The 20,270-nt window shown below is 35.0% G+C and overlaps 2 protein-coding genes across 4 annotated transcripts in view; one reads left to right on the top strand and one right to left on the bottom strand.

Moving 5' to 3' along the window:
- Positions 1–248: 248 nt before the first annotated feature.
- On the top strand, positions 249–4,371 carry LOC123677879. The gene is made up of 2 exons (XM_045614608.1): positions 249–564; positions 3,157–4,371. Exons 1-2 carry the CDS (start codon positions 345–347, stop codon positions 3,345–3,347), a joined length of 411 nt encoding a protein of 136 aa, XP_045470564.1. The 5' UTR covers positions 249–344; the 3' UTR covers positions 3,348–4,371.
- A 1,697-nt stretch (positions 4,372–6,068) lies between these two features.
- The window catches only part of LOC123677365 (D-2-hydroxyglutarate dehydrogenase, mitochondrial), a 30,319-nt gene continuing 16,117 nt past the window's right edge, over positions 6,069–20,270 (bottom strand). The window contains exons 1-8 of one of the 3 annotated variants that reach the window (XM_045613843.1): positions 15,870–16,007; positions 15,124–15,245; positions 11,505–11,853; positions 9,891–10,084; positions 8,745–8,942; positions 8,142–8,399; positions 7,011–7,176; positions 6,069–6,369 (exon numbers count right to left, since the gene is read on the bottom strand). In XM_045613843.1, coding sequence (XP_045469799.1) covers positions 6,116–6,369; positions 7,011–7,176; positions 8,142–8,399; positions 8,745–8,942; positions 9,891–10,084; positions 11,505–11,853; positions 15,124–15,234 — 1,530 coding nt within the window. In that variant the 5' untranslated portion in view covers positions 15,235–15,245; positions 15,870–16,007 and the 3' untranslated portion in view covers positions 6,069–6,115. Of the gene's footprint in view, positions 6,370–7,010; positions 7,177–8,141; positions 8,400–8,744; positions 8,943–9,890; positions 10,085–11,504; positions 11,854–15,123; positions 15,246–15,869; positions 16,008–20,270 lie in introns of those variants that run through there. The other 2 variants (XM_045613842.1, XM_045613841.1) reach the window with 2 other exon arrangements.

The raw sequence follows: 20,270 nt of genomic DNA, 5'->3' as shown, positions 1-20,270 counted from the left end.
TAATCGGTTTGGGACATGAATGATTTCATAGAAATTTCAGCTCCTTAAAATATACAAGCCGCGTTAAAAATTTTCAAGGGTTAACAGTGTTACAAAACCGAAAACAACGGACTGTGGAAAGCTGATATTTTGATGAGCGAAAGGCAAGAAGAATTTTGTCACCGCTTCTGGCATAAAGACCTAAACACGGTTCAACCAATTGCTACAGAACATCAAGTGATACGAAACACTGAACAAGCGAACGCGCTGATCTAAAAATAAACGTTCCCTATATTTAACCGACGCTCGACTAGAGAAAGCGACGCCAGTCCGGTGCGTCTGTTCGTATAGATAAGATAGTCAAAATGAAGCTGGACGCCGAGATCATGTTCGATTGCTTGTTGTATATCAACGCGTTTTATTATGGCATGTTCTTCGCCTGCAATTCTGTGATGACAACTTCAAAATATTTCAGTGCGGTATTGACGCCCGATATTGGGAGAGACGCTGCCGTCACCTTCTTACTTTTAGGGATAGAATTCCTCAAGTTGATCATTTATAAGAAATACAGGGAAACACACAGAGGTAATTTTTTGTTTGGTGTTACAGGAAACGTTGATTGCTGAATCAACCAATTAATTGAAGATCAATTTCAATAATATCAAATTGTTAGATTTTTTCAACAATCAAGTGCAAACTGCATCTGCACTCCTCAGAACATTCAGCTGAATTTTAGCTTTGGCAACATGTGAAAGAGAGTATTTTTGTTCTATTGGAAATTTTTTGATATCTTGAAACTTTTGATTTTCCGGACGAATGAAATTTCATCATATCATCATAATGTCTATAAGTGTTGAATCCAGGAGGTGCCTTGGGGAGTAATACCCCCGGAGTATGGCTGGAGATATAAAGATGTGGATGAGAATGAGGGAATGTCACGTGATAAACCTAACGTGCAATATATTTGGCAAATATCTTGACAAATCCAGATTCTATGAGAAAAACTTCGAAAAAAACGCCCTGTATCTCGTACACATGTTTCAGCATTTTTTTTAAAATAATCCAAGTTATTATCCCATTCATTTTTTATTTCTAATTTAGTAACTTCCTACCATACTACCATATTACATACCATATTTTGTTACATTCAGTCAATAGACTATTCTTAATTCGTATCTCAAATAACTGTCTTCTACACTCATGGGGATTTTGAGAATCATCTGCCGTTTTGATTATTTTTAGTAGTTCCTTTTGCCTGTTTTCTGAAAATTCAATTGTATGTGCCGAAGCGCTGAAACTCCCGAAAAAAGATCTTAAAAAAAACCACCGTAATTCCCTGATTCGGCAGACTTTTTCCCAGAAGTCAAAAAGAAATCGTGGTAACTAAGAAGATTCTTGAAAAGGAGTTCGAAGATAACATATAGGAGAACAGCTGTTTTGGTGTCGAGGTTTTTTGAGCTGATTCTATATCAATTTGATGCCCTGAATTCAAATAACTTATTCATTTTTACCAAGGAGTTCAAACTTTTAAGATATACAATTTTAGAGAAATATAAGTTACATTATTTTAACTCAAATCCGTTGAATGTAGTAAACAAAAGTAGATACGAAATTTTTATTTTAGTTATACAAAACACAATATTATGTCGTACTTACAGACAAGGAAAAACATTGAAGAAATCAAATAGTCGCTTAACACTTCCAAAGCTTCTTTTCCGCGAAATTCTTGAATGTTTTTTTTAAACAGTCCCTTTTTAAACTCCAGCAGTAATCTGCCATCATATTCCATGGTAGCAGTCCTTCTTCTTCATCAGGTGCCGTCTTCGTTCCGAAGTTTGGCTATCATCAAAGCTATGCCAATTCTCGATAATCTCGATACTGCAGATCTGAACAATTGGCAGTTGTTGCAATTGTACCATTCTCTTAAGTTCTTCAACCATGAGTTTCTTCTTCTTCCTATTGATCTTTTGCCCATTATCTTTCCCGGTAAGGACCGGGAAAGATAATAACTTTAATATCTTGGTGAAATCTTTCACCTTGTTCCTTTCTTATGTCTCCTAAATTTTCTGGAAAACGGTCTAAATGCCTGTGTAAATAGTGTATTTTATACTCATATTACACCCTAAGGATTTGAAACTATTAAGCATCTTGTTAACCATTTCAACATAGTTTTGAGCTTTATGTTTGCCTAGAAAATTTTCTACAACTGCAACAAATGATGTCCAAGCTTCTCGTTCAACTCTAGCCTTTACAAATTGCTTCATTAAGTCCAACTTTATTTGTAACGGAGGAAGTATGATTTTTTCTCCTTCAACCAAAGTGTCGTTAATGACATTCTTTTGCCGAACGTCCATGTTTTCTCTCTGAGGCCAATTTTTTCTAACCCAGTGGTGTGTTTTGCCCCTACTATCCCAGAGGCCTAAGAAACACGGATATTTCGTGTAACCACTTTGCTGCTCAATAAGAAAGTTCACCATTTTTAAGTCTACACAAATCATCCATTGAGAGAGAGAGAAATTAAATTTATTGATAAATCAAATGGCTATCGACCACAGTCTTCCAGCCAGTCATCCATTGATGTTCGTGATACTTTATCTTCTGCAAGACCAAAGCTATGGTATTATATTCTTCTTTCAGTTTCGTTGAGTGAGCTAGTGGATTTTAACCATATTATTCCAATTATTTAGATTATTTAGAAGGACACATTTTGAACTTCGCTTTGAATTGTCAATAAATAGGCGCCAATCATCTGGAATATATTCAAAAAGTCCCATTTCTTTCATGAGTCCCCTAATTTCGTGACAAAATACAACATTGTCTTCTTGAGAAAAGAATGGTAGCAGATCTTTTTCTCTTGTACGGTAAAAGGTCATTTTGGTTCCTTGTTCCAATAAATTGATTGACAATAAAACCATTGTACCTACATTAATGAATATACATATAATAATTTCAGAACTCTCATAAATAAATATACTGAATGAAACCCACATTGGTAGATAAATTGATGTGTTTAAAAAACTGGAGCTGATAGAGAAAAACGGATTGCATGTAGATATTTATCGTCCCAAATATACATAGTACCTAGATCGCAGGCACCAAAAAAAAATTTTTGTTGTTGCCCTGTGTAATGAATGAAAAAGGAGCAAACCATATAATGAAATTGAACTTTGTTTCTAGGGTTGAGTTCTACATTTGTGATCATCATGAACGTCGGAACCTTGGTGTGCTGTTTCTACATGCTGAAAGTGATGAATCCTGTACTGAAACTGGAGAAACTACTGTCCATTTTGATGTGGATGTTGGCGTCTTGCGAGATATTTTTCGGCTGTCTCCAACCTTGGTTCAAAAAGAAGCCTTATTACACGTGAACGGGGGTGACCTTCTTATATAATCTTAGTATTTAATTTTTTTGTAAGAACTGAATTACTATTGAAGTTTTGTAAATTTTATCATTGATTTTCTTTCACCTATCTTTTTCAATTTTTCACCTACTCTTATATTGAAGTTATGGTTAACATTCAAATTAATAGAAAATCAGAACGTATTATCATGCAATTTTAAATACAAAAAACAATCACTTAACTCCTTCAGTTCAAACTTCATAAAACTCCATTCAAGTCCCAGGCATAACCAAATATAAACATTGTTTTTTAAAAATTTGACTTTATTCATCATCATAGACACTATCAAGTGTGATATATGTTCTAGCTCCAACGCTCCTCTAACTGTTCAATACCTTTTCTGTAGAAAGATTTGTCTTTGCTTTCGGAATAGGCTTCAACCTCAACAATCACTTCTTCATTAGAGCGAAATTTCTTTCTCTGGAGCTCTCTTTTGAGGTCTGGGGCAAACCACTGGGGCCAGATCTGGAGAATAAGCTGGAGGGTCAAGCTGTTAGAAGAGCTTTTCGTGGTTTTCATCGATTTGAGACTAGGTGCAAGGTCTTAGTGAAAGGGAATATTTTCTTTCGCATAATATGAGAACTTCTGCTTTTAATCGATCCAATAACGTTTCGCGATATTCACTGCTGATGGTTTTACCATTGTCAAGATAGTTAATGAACATTATACCATGTACGAGCCAAAATACGACTGTCATACCCTTGCCAGCTGATGTTTGAGATTCTGGTCGCTCTGGAAGACTTTCAACGACTGCTTTCCACTTTTTTCGATTAAGGAGCGTAGTTATGAATCCATGTTCCATCCACTGTTACATATCAAAGAAAAAAAACTTATTTATTCCGCTTAAACAGCTCCAAACAGAGTTCGGAATCGAAGATTTATTATTACTTCTGATCAGCGGTAAGCAAGCGCGGCACCCAGAAATCAAAACCTTCTCATGAACTAATGTTCATGCCGAATAGTGCCTTCTGATGACTTCAACTATACCTCTGTCTCAGGCAACTTCGATTTACTATCGCTCAAAACCATTTCGTGGGTTATCCCATGTTTTCTCTGAAACAACTATCGAGTTCGGTCGACAACAGAGTTCAACATCGTCCTTGGTTCTTCGACCATGTGTCAGCATACTACCTTTTAACCGTTGTTGTCTGTGGAAAGGAGTTTGTAAGTCTTATCAAGCCATTGTTTTGCTTGCACAGTATTTTTCCCATTACAAACAGTGTTTTATCAATACACGAAACTCGTTTCTATCCATTTTTCAAATTATGACACATGAAGCGGCACTTAACCTTCAATATCTTAATCCAGACATAACCTCTTTTGATTTAGTTTTAATTTGATAAGGTCATTCGGACCGGATGTTTCCATAGGAATTCAAACCCTTTCGCATATACTGGGTGAGCCACGGTCGATGTTACTCTAGACTTTTACGGAGAACGGAAGGTACGATTTTATTGAAAATTTGGTTTCTTGGGTAGGAACCACTGCTCTATGGATCTAAAATATTTTGAGCGCTGCAGTGTTGCCGTTTATATCAAAAATAAATAACAACTTCAATATTTCAAATAGAACACCCTGTATATCAGGTTTGTCGTACCTCTTGATTTAGGAATTCACGACTACTTGGCTTGATATTCATTGAGATTCACTTGAAATCAACTCAAGTTCAAGTCAAGTAATAGTTTTTCAATGTTAAGTACTTGATAAATAAATACTTGACATTAAAAACTACTTCTTACCTTGAACTTGAGTTGACTTTAAGTCAAGCCCAAGTCAAGTAGCTTGAATATCAAGTCAAGCCGAGAATCCCTATCTGGATTACTTATGTACTAACTTTCTTGTCCCTATCTCTAGTGGTTTTCGAGTAATCGATGGATTTTTTTTGCAAAACATAGCTTCAATTAAACATTAATTTATCTCTTCGGTATGTGGGATCCGAGAAATCTGGTATTTTATGTTTATGTATTACCAATATACCGTGTAACATGTAATGAAATACGTTTCTAATAAAAAGTTCAAAATCACAAGCTTCAACGAGACATAATGTAATGATAAAAAGTAAGTTGTTTCAAATGGAATGACCTGCATACAATAAGATGCTCATGCATATACATATTAGAATTTCTCAGAAGATAATAGCGTGCAAACCGAGAACGTAGTATGAAGGGCTGATTTTTTTAGGAACGATGAGGATGCATAGTGGCCCTACCAGTGGCAGAGTATTTTTGAAGAGACCATAACTTCTAAACCAAGACTAACTGCCTCAATTTGTCTCGTATTCCAAAGACTCTAGTATTGAGCTTAGTAAATAAAACTCCAGTCCATAATACCATAATAAAAAAATAAAGATGCATACAATAACGCTAGGGATTCACGACTTGGCTTGATATTCAAGCTACTTGACTCACGCTTAAGTAGCTTGAGCTTGACTTGAAATAAACTCAAGTTCAAGTCAAGTAGTAGTTTTTCACTATCAATTCAAGTATTCATTTATTAAGGACTTGACTTAACATTGAAAAACTACTCCTTGACTTGAACTTGAGTTCATTTCAAGTCAAGCTCAAGCTACTTAAGCGTGAGTCAAGTAGTTTGAATATCAAGCCAAGCCGTGAATTCCTAAATAACGCTGAAGACCCACGCACCAAAAAAAAAACAAAACCAAGGAAGTAAATAATCCCAACAAAATGATAAACTCTCAAAAAATATATATTCAGAAAAAAAAATCAAAAAAGGGATCACTGGGGAAGGACCTTGTAAGGGTTCAGAATCCACTTCGGGTCCATCATGTCCTTGATGTTCCTCATCAAATCCATGGCCTCCTTGCTCTTCGAGTAGTGCATGTATTTCGTCTTCCTGAAACCAATGCCGTGTTCGGCGCTGATACTGCCGTTCAGCTTCGAGGTGTACTCGTAGATGAAGGGCTCGATTTTGTGCAGGACCTCCGGCGAGAACTCCTTCACTGCCACATTGAGATGGACATTGCCGTCGCCTGAAATTATTGGTCGTTTAAAAAAAAATTCTGGACACATCGTGAAGTGGTTTTATTTGACGCAAGACAATGATTGTCCGTGAGGCAATAACATTTTCTCATTGTAAAAGCTTTCAGATATCGGCCTGCCACTGCTTTGTGGCTACTGATTTTATTTATTCATTTATGGAATCCTAAGAGGAATAGCCCAATGACAAGGATTCCCAAATAAATAAGAAGACATTTACAGTTGATAATGAACATAAACTCTTAAATATCAACAATATCACAAAAATGTAATTTAGTACTTTCTAGATAAGTATAATCTTTTCCTGAAAACAACTTAGGAAATGTTGAAAATATCAATAAAAAGCTGTGCCTGATAAAAGATACTGTTAAAAGTAAAAATATAAGAAAGAACATTTAAGAGCTATTGGGCATCTTGTCTATAATAATTAACTTTTTAGGTTTTTATCCAGCAACCAGCACCTGCATGATATACCAATAAGATTTGAAAAATGCGTTTAAAAAATGGTTTTGCTCAAGTTCTGAGAAACCTCTTAGAATTCTCCTTCAATAATCTCATCATTTTATCTGATGGTCTAATGAACATTTTTGTTAAGTGTAGGTTAGGGTATCATATAAATGTCAATGTCACCTACCCACGTGACCATAACCGGAAACCCTGACTGCGTCAGCTCCGACTCTTTCCTTCATGATTCCGACCAGGGAATAGAAATTTTCCAACGGTAAGGAAAGGTCGTACTTGAAGACGTATCCATCGTGAATGAGGCCCTCTGTGATCCTTTCCCTTAGCTCCCAGATGGCCTGCAACCACAGAAAAAACCTTCAGTTCATAGAATCGAATTTTTTTAAGGAGAAAAATGAGTAAAATTTCATATCTGAAATTGCATTTTTAAAGTAGATTAGTAATATTTGTTCTAATGAAAGTTTTCTCACCCCCTACAATTTACATGCTGATAAGTTTTCTGTCGGGAACTTCAAGTGAAATTTTCAATTGGATAAAACTATTTCATACAGAATTCTATTCAGTTTTTTGTAACGTCCCTTCATTTAGGTGGAAGTTAGTGTGTCTAGTGTGTGTTAGTGCAGTCCCACGCAGATTTTAAGGTCTTGGGAGTAACTGTATGCATGTAGAAACGTGAAGAAACCAAAAATCTCTATATCTTGTGTTTTCTCGTCCGATTTTGATGAAATTCGGTATGTGTGTTCAGGTATTCAGTAATTTCATAATGATTTTAATTCTTTCGGATATTAAATGTGCCAACTTGAAATTCCTGGAGTCTTGATGTTTTAGTAGTCAGATTTTGATGAAATTTGGAATGCGTGTTCGGATAGAGTTAAAATTGATTAAATTAGAGTTTCAACTCTAATTTGATGCCCATTAAAAATACGTAAACATTAAATTCACAAGGACTCAATATATCGCGTTCCACTGAAAAGATTTTGATGAAATTTGGTATTGGCGTTCGGATTCGGTAATTGAAATTTCAGCTCTCTTGGATATAAGGTGTGCAATGAAGATGTGCCAACTCAAAATTCCAGGGACCTTAACATGCCGCCTTTTAGTAGTCCGATTTTGATAAAATTTGGCAGAGGTGCTCGAACTGGATCAAGAGTGATCACACTGGTATTTCAGCTCTTCTGGAGATTTCATGCCCAATAAAAATACGAAAAATAAAATCCCGAAAGCACTGTGTTCTATATTGGTCAGATTTTAATGAAATTTGTTATGGGTGTCTGGATAGGGTCTTGAGTAATTCAAGTCTTACCTTCATCTTACTTGGCTCATTCGTAGCCACGCCATCTTCCACGGTACCGTCTCCCATTACATCTTCCAAGAATCTGCTCAGCTTCTCTTCGTCGTGGCCGTTATCACTGCCATTGGTCTCTATCACCATGTAGAAGGGAAACTTGGCCAAGGGCGATTTCAAACCCAGATGATCTGTGGTCACGGCCAGAGAATCCGCGTCTATGGCCTCGCAGGAAGACATTATCTCGCCAAGATCGTGCTTGCACCTCTTGAACACCTGAAAACGAATTGCATGCCTATGAAATTTCGACTTATTTCGAATCTCTTTATTATATTAGGTTGGATAAAAGTAATTTCGTATTTTGCGTTATTCCTTTTTTCAACTGAGTATATCTCGTTCGTTATTGGTCACATCGGATCATTCGAAATGTATTTTCCCCAACCTCATATTTTCCAGTGTTGTTTTTAATATATTGTGAAAGCCTAGAAAGGTCTTTGGTTTTCCAGGGTAAATACACTCCCTGGAAGGAATTGATATTGGAATGGAATATCACGCATAAAATTCAATAGAGCTGGTATAAGATCTCTATAACTTGAGGGAGTCGAACATAATATTACAAACCGTTAGGATCTTGTCAAAGGATTGCAGCCCCAAAAACGCAAGGTTTACAGCCTTCGGTTTGGGCGGGCATTGTATAGACACCTTGGTCACCACCCCTAGGGAGCCTTCGGAACCTATGAAGAGGTGTTTAAGGTGAAAGCCTGTGTTGTCCTTCTTCAGCGAGGATAGGCAGTCAATGATTTCTCCGTTTGCTGTGACCTGAAAGAGGGGAACGAATTAGGAAAAGTAATGCGTTTCATCAATACAAACTCGATTTTATTCATTTTTCAAACAGCAAATGTAGCGTCACTTAACCTGCCATATTTTGCTGTAGACTCAACTCTTTGTTTAGAAATTTTAACTCGCATGGTACTTGCTTGGTACTAACGAGGAAAAAGTATAGCACTGGCAGAGCCATACGCCAGGTCCGAAACTTATTGTGTGGAGTGTTATTTCAAGCACATTAGGCTGAAGAAAGCACAAAAATTGTCAGGGGCTTGAGGTCCACCCAAGAAATGAAAAGTTTGGCAACGTCGCAGTATTTGATTGATTTTTTTTCAGATACCAAGTCTATCATCTGCCTCTTAGGCTGAAGGTTTTGGAACACAGGAGTTTCAGAAAACATGTGAAATCACTCCTAGCGGGGAGATGCTTTTAAAGCAGAAATGAATATTTGAGTTCAGTTATTGTCTGATTTAAATTTTGTTTGGGTATAATTCATTTTTTTTCTTCTTTTGTTTTATATTGATGTATGATGTATGCTATACAAATTTCATTTTGTTTAAAAGGGTGAATAAACTATTATTATTATTATTATACTACGCCTCGACTCAAGCTCCAAGTACGAAAAAGATAGACTTAAACAATTTTGAAAGAACAGATGGAGATGCACAATAGCCTATCTAGATTATTAATATTTTATGCAAGTTGATGGGTAGTTTTTTGTTTACTCTCAAAAAATCATTATTGTTGTTTCAACCTTTTATACTGACAAAGTATTCATAGAAACTGTAACTTGCAAAAAAGCAGTGCTTCTAAGCATAATCTCTAAATAGGACCAAACAGTTCAAAATGACTTGCCTGTAAACATGTTATCTAAGTGTAGTAAACGATATCATTTTTAAAATAAAATTGTCATCAAGTCATTCAGTTTTCTCAAATACTTACGGCTTCTAGACCCAAAACCGTTCCTTGCAGATTCCCATATCTGAGCAATCTAAGACCTCCTGCGTTCGTCGACACATTCCCACCGATTTGACAGGATCCTTTTGCCCCAAGATCCAAGGGCATCATGAGCTGATGTTCATCAAGGTGATTCTCCAAATTTTCCAGAATGCAACCGGCCTCACATGTTAGTACGCCTGTAGGTATAAAATAATATGGTCATACATAAAAGAGTCATTCTTTGAAAAACGTTTCAATAAAGGTGCAATGTTTTAATTACACATTTAAATGTAAAATAATACTTTCAAGTTTAGGACAATTCATTTTTTTTATTGCGCCATCAGAAAAAAGAGGTATCTAAGAACACAATAGGCACATTCATTCACATGAATTCAAAACCTCTTTTAAATCGCTATTTATTGAAATACTATCGGATTTATAAAAATTTTGAGATAGAAAGGAATAATAAATCATTGAAATTAAATCAATGAGATTTGCAGTGCTTTTTTATTTAAAAAAATTAGGTATAGTTTTTCCAAAGTTACTTGAACTGCACTGAAATTCAGGGATTCACCGCGATGACCTTTTAGATGTTTATGGATAACTAATAATAATTTTGTACTGAAAATTTGCATATTGTGGTTTGAGACAATGGTCTTTCTTCCTCAACTATTTTCAGATCTCTACAACTTGCGGTTATACCGGAAACATACTAATACTTCCTTCTTTCAAATGGCACACCAAGTATATTATTGCATCATTAGAAAGCTTTTTTGACGACAATTTCAGCAATATGCCATACTTGGGTAAATGAGTTAATGGGATTCTTTTGAAAAAAATGATGGCAATGGAACATTTTATTGAATATTTCTTCTTATGTTAGGTATTACAAGGTTTGTCTAAGTTTCAAGTAATTCTTTAGGAACTTGGATGTTCATTTTATCGATTCATTCATTTTCAAAGGAGAATTCTCTTCAAACGAAAATAAAGTATTTGCTATGAAATATTCTTAAAACGTTAGATACATTTCAAGCATACCTTTTGAACATCTTATTGAAAAAAAAATGTGTTTATAACCCTGTTTCAAATTTGTCGACACTACGAAGAATAGTGAATCGATAGACTGGATAATGTCATTCATGAATTCATCTTAAATTCTTCTCAGTATTCACATATGAGTTATAATTTTGATATAACAGTTAGGTATACGTGGTTGAAGCAATATGTATATCTATCTTCCATAATTAAATGGTTTAACCTACTGAACACAAATGACATAAGAAACGTCAAAAAATAATACAGAGAGTTGTCTTCATAACCATTTCAAATCGTATCATTCCTTCCCAACCAATCCAACTAGGCACTGTTGTCACTTTGTGCAGCCGTAACGAAGCGATTTAACTATTTTGAAAACTGAATTCAAATAATTTCTGCAGGTAATTCGAAAAAAATCATGAATAAAACTCATAATTATCACATTTAAATTTGCATTTGCAGTATTAACCCAAATTCTTTCTGGTATTTTACGACACGTGCGGCTAAACATCAAAGCAACGTAAGCGTTTTCATAATAGATATGTCGGTCATCAAATGACTTCCCGTAGTAGCTTTTATTACCTGAAGTTGTGTCCAAGCTGACAATCTTGTTCATCAGCGAAGTCGACAGCACGATCTCGTCGAAAACGGGCACAGAGCCGCCAACCAGACCAGTGTTGCCACCTTGCGGACAAACGGCCAAAACATTCTCGTTGCAAAATTTCAATATGGCGGCCACCTCCCTCGTGCACTTCGGCTTCAAGACGCACCTGCTATAACCCCTGTTGGCTTTGATCCAATCGGTGTTGTATCCGAGACACTCGCTCTCGTCGGTGATCACCCTGGTCTCACCCAAGAGATCTTTAAAAAAAATCAAGTGGTTGGTGTCAATATGGCCGTAGTTGCCACGTTTCACGTTTGGATAACGGTCCTTGGAAAAGAAAGAGGGATGTACTACTCTATGGTCGTAAGGGGTCCATACACTGTCGGTTTCACTGGTGATTCGCGATAAAGTCAGCTAACATCACAAAACGGCTGATAACAGGGGGAAAAATGAGCCGTATAGCTAAATGGAAATAAGTTATTGTCGATACGAACAGTGGCGCAGCCAGGATTTGGAAACAGGGATTCGAAAGAATTATGAAGAAAAGGAAAAATGAAACGAAGAATCTACCAAACAAATATATATCTTTCAGTAATCTTATTCATGCCTGGAAATGAACATGGAGAAACATTAAAATTATTGATATCTCTTTTTTTTTAGTGTTAATAGCGATAGAAAATTCAAGCAGAATATCAAAAGAAAAACAGGAAAGCACTGACCTGAAGTCAGAATGATTTGATTTACAATTTACAATTCATTTTTTCGGAACCTTTTTTCTAACAGAAAACAGCTTTCGTTAGCATTGGCCAATTCTTCAGAAAATAATTTAAATTGATAACCTGTAGTTTTTGACTTTTAAAAAAAGAGGTTAACGGTAAAGACCATTTTTTTCAACATGAGTAATATTTTTTCTCGAAAACAGTCGACTCTAGAGTGTATGACCAAGAGTACCTTTATTGTGTAGAGAACATTAGGAGAAAAACACCAACTTCCCCTTCAAAACCTGCCCCAATTAAGACTCAAAAAAATTCCGCACAAAACATAGCTTATTATGGTTATAAAATGCTTACGAAAGATGTTTTCTGTACGATAAAAGGTTTCGGAGAAAACGATTTTTTTTTAAATTTAAACACCCCCCCATCTCGAAAATGTTCCTTTTGAGAGGGTAAGTTAATAAAAACTTTTTTTAATATTTTTAGATAAGCTATCACGTCTTGAAGTCCTGAGCATATAAATTGCGAAATACCCTGTATAAACAGAGTACAGACAAATTTCAATTCGAATCTGTTGTCACTGAAATATTAGGTTTCGGCTTTTCGATATTCCGCTTGAATTTTCTATGGTTCTGATGACGCTATCAACACGAAAATTTTCGAAAAGGTTGAAATGGTTATTCTTTATATACACACAAAATCGTGTTTGTAATTACGGAAATATTGAGTATTTATTTTTCAATATTCTTCTTGAATTTTCTATGGTTTCGATTAGGTGCTCAGTTTGAAATTTTGAACGTACACCTTGAAATTGTTATTTCTTATACACACCAACACTCTCCGTTGTTTTTTAACTAAATTAGTGTGCATAAAGGTTCCACACACTGTGATATCATATTGTGAAATCTTTCGTCAAAATCGCTATTAGATTCTAATATATTCCAGACCTTGAGTTAAACTGACAGTATATGGGACCTTCAGATCTGTCGTACACTAATAAAAATATACAAATCGGAAAGGTTCTTCAAAATAAAAAGTATTTTATAAGAATGATATGATATGATGTTACTAAAAATGTATCCATATATTTGATGTGAATGATATTGTGGATAAAGCAATAAAAAATTCGGAGAGAAAATTTGAAGAAATGAACTATTCATAACTCAATAAAAAATTCACCCAAAACTATAAAACCAACACCTATGACTGATGTATTGTTGTGGCCAACCCAATCGTCAGACCTTAACCTATTTGAGCAAGTTTGAGGTGTGTTTCAAACAAGAATTATGTATTTTGGGCGCTTATGACAACCATTTATGGGCAATTTGATACCCAATTTTTAAAAAGGTCATCGTAATATTGAAAATGTTATATAGGTACATATATTTTGAGGAATATCTCTTTTCGATGTATATACAATTATCTGTAGGAAAATGAAGATGAAAATTAAGGTGAAAAGCATAAGGAACAATGTAATAATGCAGGAAATAAATAATAGGGTTTTCAAATATTGGGGAATTCTCCTTCATTCGAACCTTAAGTAATTATTATGGAATATCGAAAAAATGTCACATTTTAAACATAATTATACGATTTCAACCTCTCACCTATCACCGGAAAAAGAGATAAATTTAGAAATTTAAAATTCATAGCATTTTGTTTTCATTGAGAGCTGTTGTCACTTAATACAGCGGTAGGAGGGATTCACGGCTTGGCTTGATTTTTCAGCTACTTGGCTTGAGCTTAATTGATTTCAAGTCAAGCTCAAGTCAAGTAGTAGTTTTTCAATCTCAAGTCAAGTCAAGTATTTATTCATCAAGTATACTTGAATCATATCAAGCCACTTGATTTTTAGCAGTTTTATTGTGCAGTGTCACATCAATAAAAAAATGATGAAATGAGAAGGAACCTTGCAAGAAATCCTTTTTTTATTAAACTTATTGTACAAAAGAACCGAAAATATCAACTTTTTGAAATAGAAATATAAATTAAATCACTATAAATCATAACAAAATAAAAATAATATAAAAACAACATTTCTTAACATTGAGAAACCTCCACGCTTTGTTCGATTTCATAATTTTCCATCCAGTATTTAAGACACATGAGGCATCTTATAGATTTGTCGCCTAACCTATTGCGGGTTTTTGTAACTGTGAGAGCAGCTCTGGAAAATTGTCTTTCAACAGGAGCTGAAGATATTGGCGTTGATGAAAAATCCTTGGCCATTTTGGCCAAGTTTGGAAAAATATTTCTGAAACTACCAAAATCTCTCTAGAAAAGCTCTAGAAAATTGTCTTTCAACAGGAGATGAAGATTCGGGCGTTGATAAAAAAACCTTGGCCAATTTGGCCAAGTTTGAAAAGATATTTCTGAAACTACCAAAATTTTCCAATAGATTTCATAGAAATGTGAGAAAAATACTGATAAAGTCACATTGGCGTATGCTTCAGTCTCTCAGCGCTCGAAGAATTCCCTTATTTAGTCTAAGCGCGCACGAGATTGCAGAAATATATGCCGTACGACGCGTGCATATCAAACTCAAGTAATATCAAGTAGCTTGATATCAAGTCAAGCTATAAATATCTAAAATCAAGTCAAGCCAGCCAAGCTCAACTATGTAATTTTTCATGAGCTTGATTTTCAAGTCAAGTAGTTGGTTGAAATGTCAAGCTACTTGGCTTGATGAATCCCTGAGATGTAACGAAGCGATAATTATTTTTAAAATTGAATTTAAATAGTTTCTTCATGTAAATTGAAAAATGAATAAAACCCATAATAATTAAGTTTGCATTTGCATTCGCAGTAATAACCCAAATTCAGGAGAATTCCCCATTTGAGTAATCGATCATTTCAATTTCTGGCTTCTTATATTCAAACTTACTTTGGTTAATTCTGGAAGACTGCTAAATTTACATCGTTGCTGTCTTGTTAATGTAGACACCAAAGGCACAAGTTTTTGAGTAGAACGTATCTTCTTCACTATTACGAACATGTTTTAAAGCACTGGAAAAGAAAGAAATTAGGTACATTATAGTAAAAAGTCATCAATATACAAACTGAAACATTGGAAATATCATACCAAAACTAATGGATCTATCGCTTCGATGATTTGAATATCATATGGTTAATTGAATACTGTCATCAGAAATCACTTTGTATCAACATATTACTCGACTAGAAACTGTTTGAAATGTCATTAAAATAGGCGCCAGACCTTCTCAAGTTTTAATTGGTAGATATTCAGTTTGAATGTAGCTTTTCTAGTTAATTGCTGAAGTGTGGAATTTTTAAACTGCGATTCATAAACAGTAGATTCCAGAAGTATTTGAGTGATGGTTAATATATTTGAATCGAGTGAAGTAGCATCATACAAAATTCAAAAAAAGATTTTTTCAATAGTGGAAGGTTAGATATATTAATTCTTCAAAAATTCTGAGATGTTCAATTTTCTGAATTATGTACTTGAATCATTAACTGTTTAATCGAAGAAAAAGTAGATGTAATTGATATATAGGTACAGATTATTTAATAGAAAATTTCCAAAATAGATAAGACTTGTTTGATGGGATAAATATCAGATGTAAATGCTCATCAGAAATTATTTTTTGTTGGTAAATGGTAAGTTACCTAATTATAAGTATATTATTTAATTTGAATAACTTAAATTCACCACTTCATCAAAAATTCATTTTGCCATACACATGATTCGTCCTCATATAGGTACTTCAAAATGTAAATTTGTGGCACAACTGATGATAGTTTTATGTTATTGAAATAATCTTATCTTATCAATGCTCTTCGTTATTACTGGAATTATTTTTATTTATTTTGCTACTTTATCGCTTATCCAATAAATAAGCACTCATCCGATAAATCTACATAGGTTGTTCAAAAAATATTTCAACAACGGGCTATCATTTTGCCGAAAATACTTGAAATGTTCGAATTTTCAACCGAGAGAAGTTTTTATTAATTCAATGATGAATGAATTATGCCTGTCTGGTAGACGGTTACACAATAACTCTTGAACGGTATAAGACTCATATATAAAATTGTTTATCTTATTCTGAGGCTAATTCGTTCATATTGTCACATCTTGTAGAACAAAATCGTGCGGGAATATCTCAAATTCGCACATATTTCATATATCGTTATATTTTACTATTATATGTTCGTACTCGGAATACTCCTGCCGCGGATTTATCTATATCTGACAAATTCGTAATACAGAAAATATCACAAAAAAAGGACTACAAGAAACACCCTGTATGTAGATATCTCTGAATGTATGACGTTGCCAAGCAGAAGATTTAGAATTTTTATAATGAATTAATTTTCTGTGGTTACGAAAACGAAAAAAATCCTATTGTTTACGTACAGGGTGATTCAATATTCATGAAAATAGAAGAGGTCTTAAATTTTCATGATCCGGATCTGATTTATTCGATTTCAGAAATTGTGAAGGAAGACGATAGTGAAGGGTGACGAAACTTCAAAAATTGAAATTATTCGGTCGACTAGTTAAAGAGTTTTTGATCTGTGAAATTTCACCCATAAGATGAACATCACCCTGTATATCCCAAACGAAGGCACTCAAGAGATTGAATACCTCGAGATACGAGTCCTCTATGATGTCCTGAATTCACGGTATTCGTTTGTCGCATTCTTCCCGGGACATCCTGTATATCCACAAGAAAATTTGAAAGGAACTTGAAAAATTATTTATAATAAAAGTGCAGAAGGCATTCATATCCTTCCATGCACGAATTCAAAATCAAAAAACGAGTCACGAATTGGCGAGTTTTTGAATGAAAGAGTATTGAAATGAGCCTTGTGTAAAAGTGTTATAGATTATTTTCCCTAATTCACAATAGTATATTTGTTATAGTTGCAGAATGGGCTCCTATTCCAACACGAATGCGAAATTCGGAAACGAGTGACGAAAGAGCGAGTTCTCGAACGCATGAGTGTTGGAACTGCCTTTCGCAACGAATATAAAGACGATATTTTCTCTATTTCAGTCAAGTTTCGCGAAATATTGTCGTAATTCTTCGACAAATTCAGATTATACGTCCTAGTGACTTTTGTATTGTATCTTGGCAGTTGGTGTGAGTAACTGCTACGAAAATTAACAGATTACGGAACTTGAATTTGAATCGTACATTTAAAATTTTGAAATAATTTATAATTATGCATTAAATTCGTAAATTATGACTGACGAAATCGATTTTAACAACCAAAACTAAGAGAAATTGCGAATAATGTTGCAAATCATTCACAAATTATATTATGTTGACAATTGAGGTGTGTTGAAATTTGATATGTGCATACAACCACAAAACGAAATATATAACTAAAAACAATGCTGTAATGAGTTCATTACAGCACTGTTTTTAGTACTTAAGGATGTTTTTTTTAGAGCTATAGAACTTTAAATTGCAATAAAACAGCGATGGATTATTCGATTGACATGAATTTTATTTATCCGCAACATAACCTTGTGGCATTACATTTTAAATATGATTTCTGGCATATGACCACCACGGCTGGCTCGGATGTAGTCCAATCTGGACGTCCAATTTTTGATGATTTTTTCCAACATTTGTGACCGTATATCGGCAATAACACGGCGAATGTTGTCTTCCAAATGGTCAAGGGTTTGTGGCTTATACGCATAAACCAATGACTTTACATAGCCCCACAGAAAGTAGTCTAGCGGTATTAAATCACAAGATCTTGGAGGCCAATTCACAGGTCCAAAACGTGAAATTAGAGAAGACACCAAACGTGTCTTTCAATAAATCGATTGTGGCACGAGCTGTGTGACATGTTGCGCCGTCTTGTTGGAACCACAGCTCCTGGACATCATGGTTGTTCAATTCAGGAATGAAAAAGTTAGTAATCATGGTTCTATACCGATCACCATTGACTGTAACGTTCTGGCCATCATCGTTTTTGAAGAAGTACGGACCAATGATTCCACCAGCCGATAAAGCGCACCAAACAATCAGTTTTTCTGGATGTAACGGTGTTTCGACATACACTTGAGGATTAGCTTCACTCCAAATGCGGAAGTTTTGTTTGTTGACGTAGCCATTCAACCAGAAGTGCGCTTCATCGCTAAACAAAATAAAATGGACCATTATTTCCGAAATAAAATTGCACTATTTGCAAGCGTTGTTCAGGCGTGAGTCTATTCATGATGAATTGCCAAACCAAACTGAGAATAAATCACTCGACAGCTGTTAAATCGGTCGCCATCTTGAACAGTAATGCCAACTTTAAGTTATATACCTCGAAAAAAACACCCTTTATAATGAACTCATCACTAGAATTTTTAGCAAGATTTTTAATAACGAAGATATCACCTAAAGTTATGTCTTTTAATTAAAACACTATTTTTCTGTGCTTTTTTTCGACCATATTCTATTATTGATTATTTTGAAATCAGTAAAAATTAAGCTTTCAAAAAATGGCAAAAAAATCTAGTGTTTCCATTCAAAAAACATAACTTTGGTTTATGGCTTTGTAATTAAAAATCCTACTGAAAATACGAGAATGCCACTGGATTCTACGTAAAAAATGTCTGTATAATGTTTTTGGAGCTCTATAAGCGGAGATATGAATTTGTTCGATATTGCCATTTTTGCAATTTTCGCTTTCAACTCAAAAATAAAAGAAGCTGACCAAAAATGAATATACCTACTCTTGTTAGTTTCTCAGAAAAAGAACGAAAATGGGGCATCAGGTTTTGTCTATCCCTCTGATTTAAATGTTGTAGGGCTTAAACATCGAAATTTGCCCATCCTGTACACGCAACAAGGGCATGTTTGGATCGAATATTCACCACTTTGGAAATGAGTTTTTAATATTTCCATTGAAAATTTGGCTGAATCAAGCCATTTCGTTAATATCAAATATAAGATGGCCCAACCTAATGTATAGACTATAGACGAAACGTTGGCGTAGTCGAAATTGATCCTACCCCTGTAATTTGAACTTCATCATCATTAAACCATTTTTAAACTTTCGACCTGGTGTCAACCCCTCTTTTTTATTTTTTTTTTATTTAAGGGTGGCAACGAAGGGATGATTAACGCACCCTCGTACCGACTAAACCCGAGGGTTCTTTCCGATCTATAGACAACTTCCTTCCGACTCACCACTGATGCCCAAACCACCCCAATTACCCGCCTAACCACCTGATCTTATTCGTTCAACCCCTTCCTACCCTTATCTTGGAGCATTTCGCGGGGGTGAGAATCGCGGGACAAGAAGCCAATGCGGCTCGCGGCCTTCAAGCGGGCGCAGACGCGGGCGACCGTCACCCTCATTGGCCTTCCGGGCGCGATTGCGCAAGGGGTTGGTTATGCTGGCTTGGGGGATCTTTGTAGGGGAAGCGGCGTTTACGCTTAAAATAGGGGTGTATTGAAGAGGGTTGATTATTCGATAATTGTGGGAATTTGCATGCGAGAAGGCAGGCGTTTAAGGGTTGACGTTTTTTTTTTAAATGGCGCCTTGTAGGTAGATATAAGTTTTTGAGGAGTTGTTTGTTTTTAATTTGTTTTCTACTGATGGAACTCGAAGAAATTCGGTTTTCGTTTCGGTGGAAAGATTGATTTCGGGAATATAAAGAGCACGTAAACATCACAAATTTAATTCCACTATGAATTTTCATGATTTAATTCGCATTTTTGAAAAAATCTTTTGATTTTCAGTTGAAATATCAACCTTATATTTAATTATAACGTATAAAACTTGAGGATGTGACAATCACAGAATTCATTATTAAATTTCAATTTCCACCTTATTTTGAAACCCAAAATGAACTTTCTGGGCCAATAATAGTCCAACACCTTCAGAAAATTAACGGCTACCGCCAGAGCCGTATCTAGGTAATATTGCGCCAATGGTAGCACCCCCATTCTCGAAGATTTTTTTTCATCTATTATATTTTCTTATAGTATTTTTTTGTTCATTATTTAAGTCATATAATTTCTTTTTGCTGATCTTGCGATTATTTTGGGC

Source organism: Harmonia axyridis, chromosome 4 (assembly GCF_914767665.1).
Source record: "Harmonia axyridis chromosome 4, icHarAxyr1.1, whole genome shotgun sequence".
Lineage (NCBI taxonomy): Eukaryota > Metazoa > Arthropoda > Insecta > Coleoptera > Coccinellidae > Harmonia > Harmonia axyridis.
This window is presented reverse-complemented; position numbering and strand designations above follow the sequence as displayed.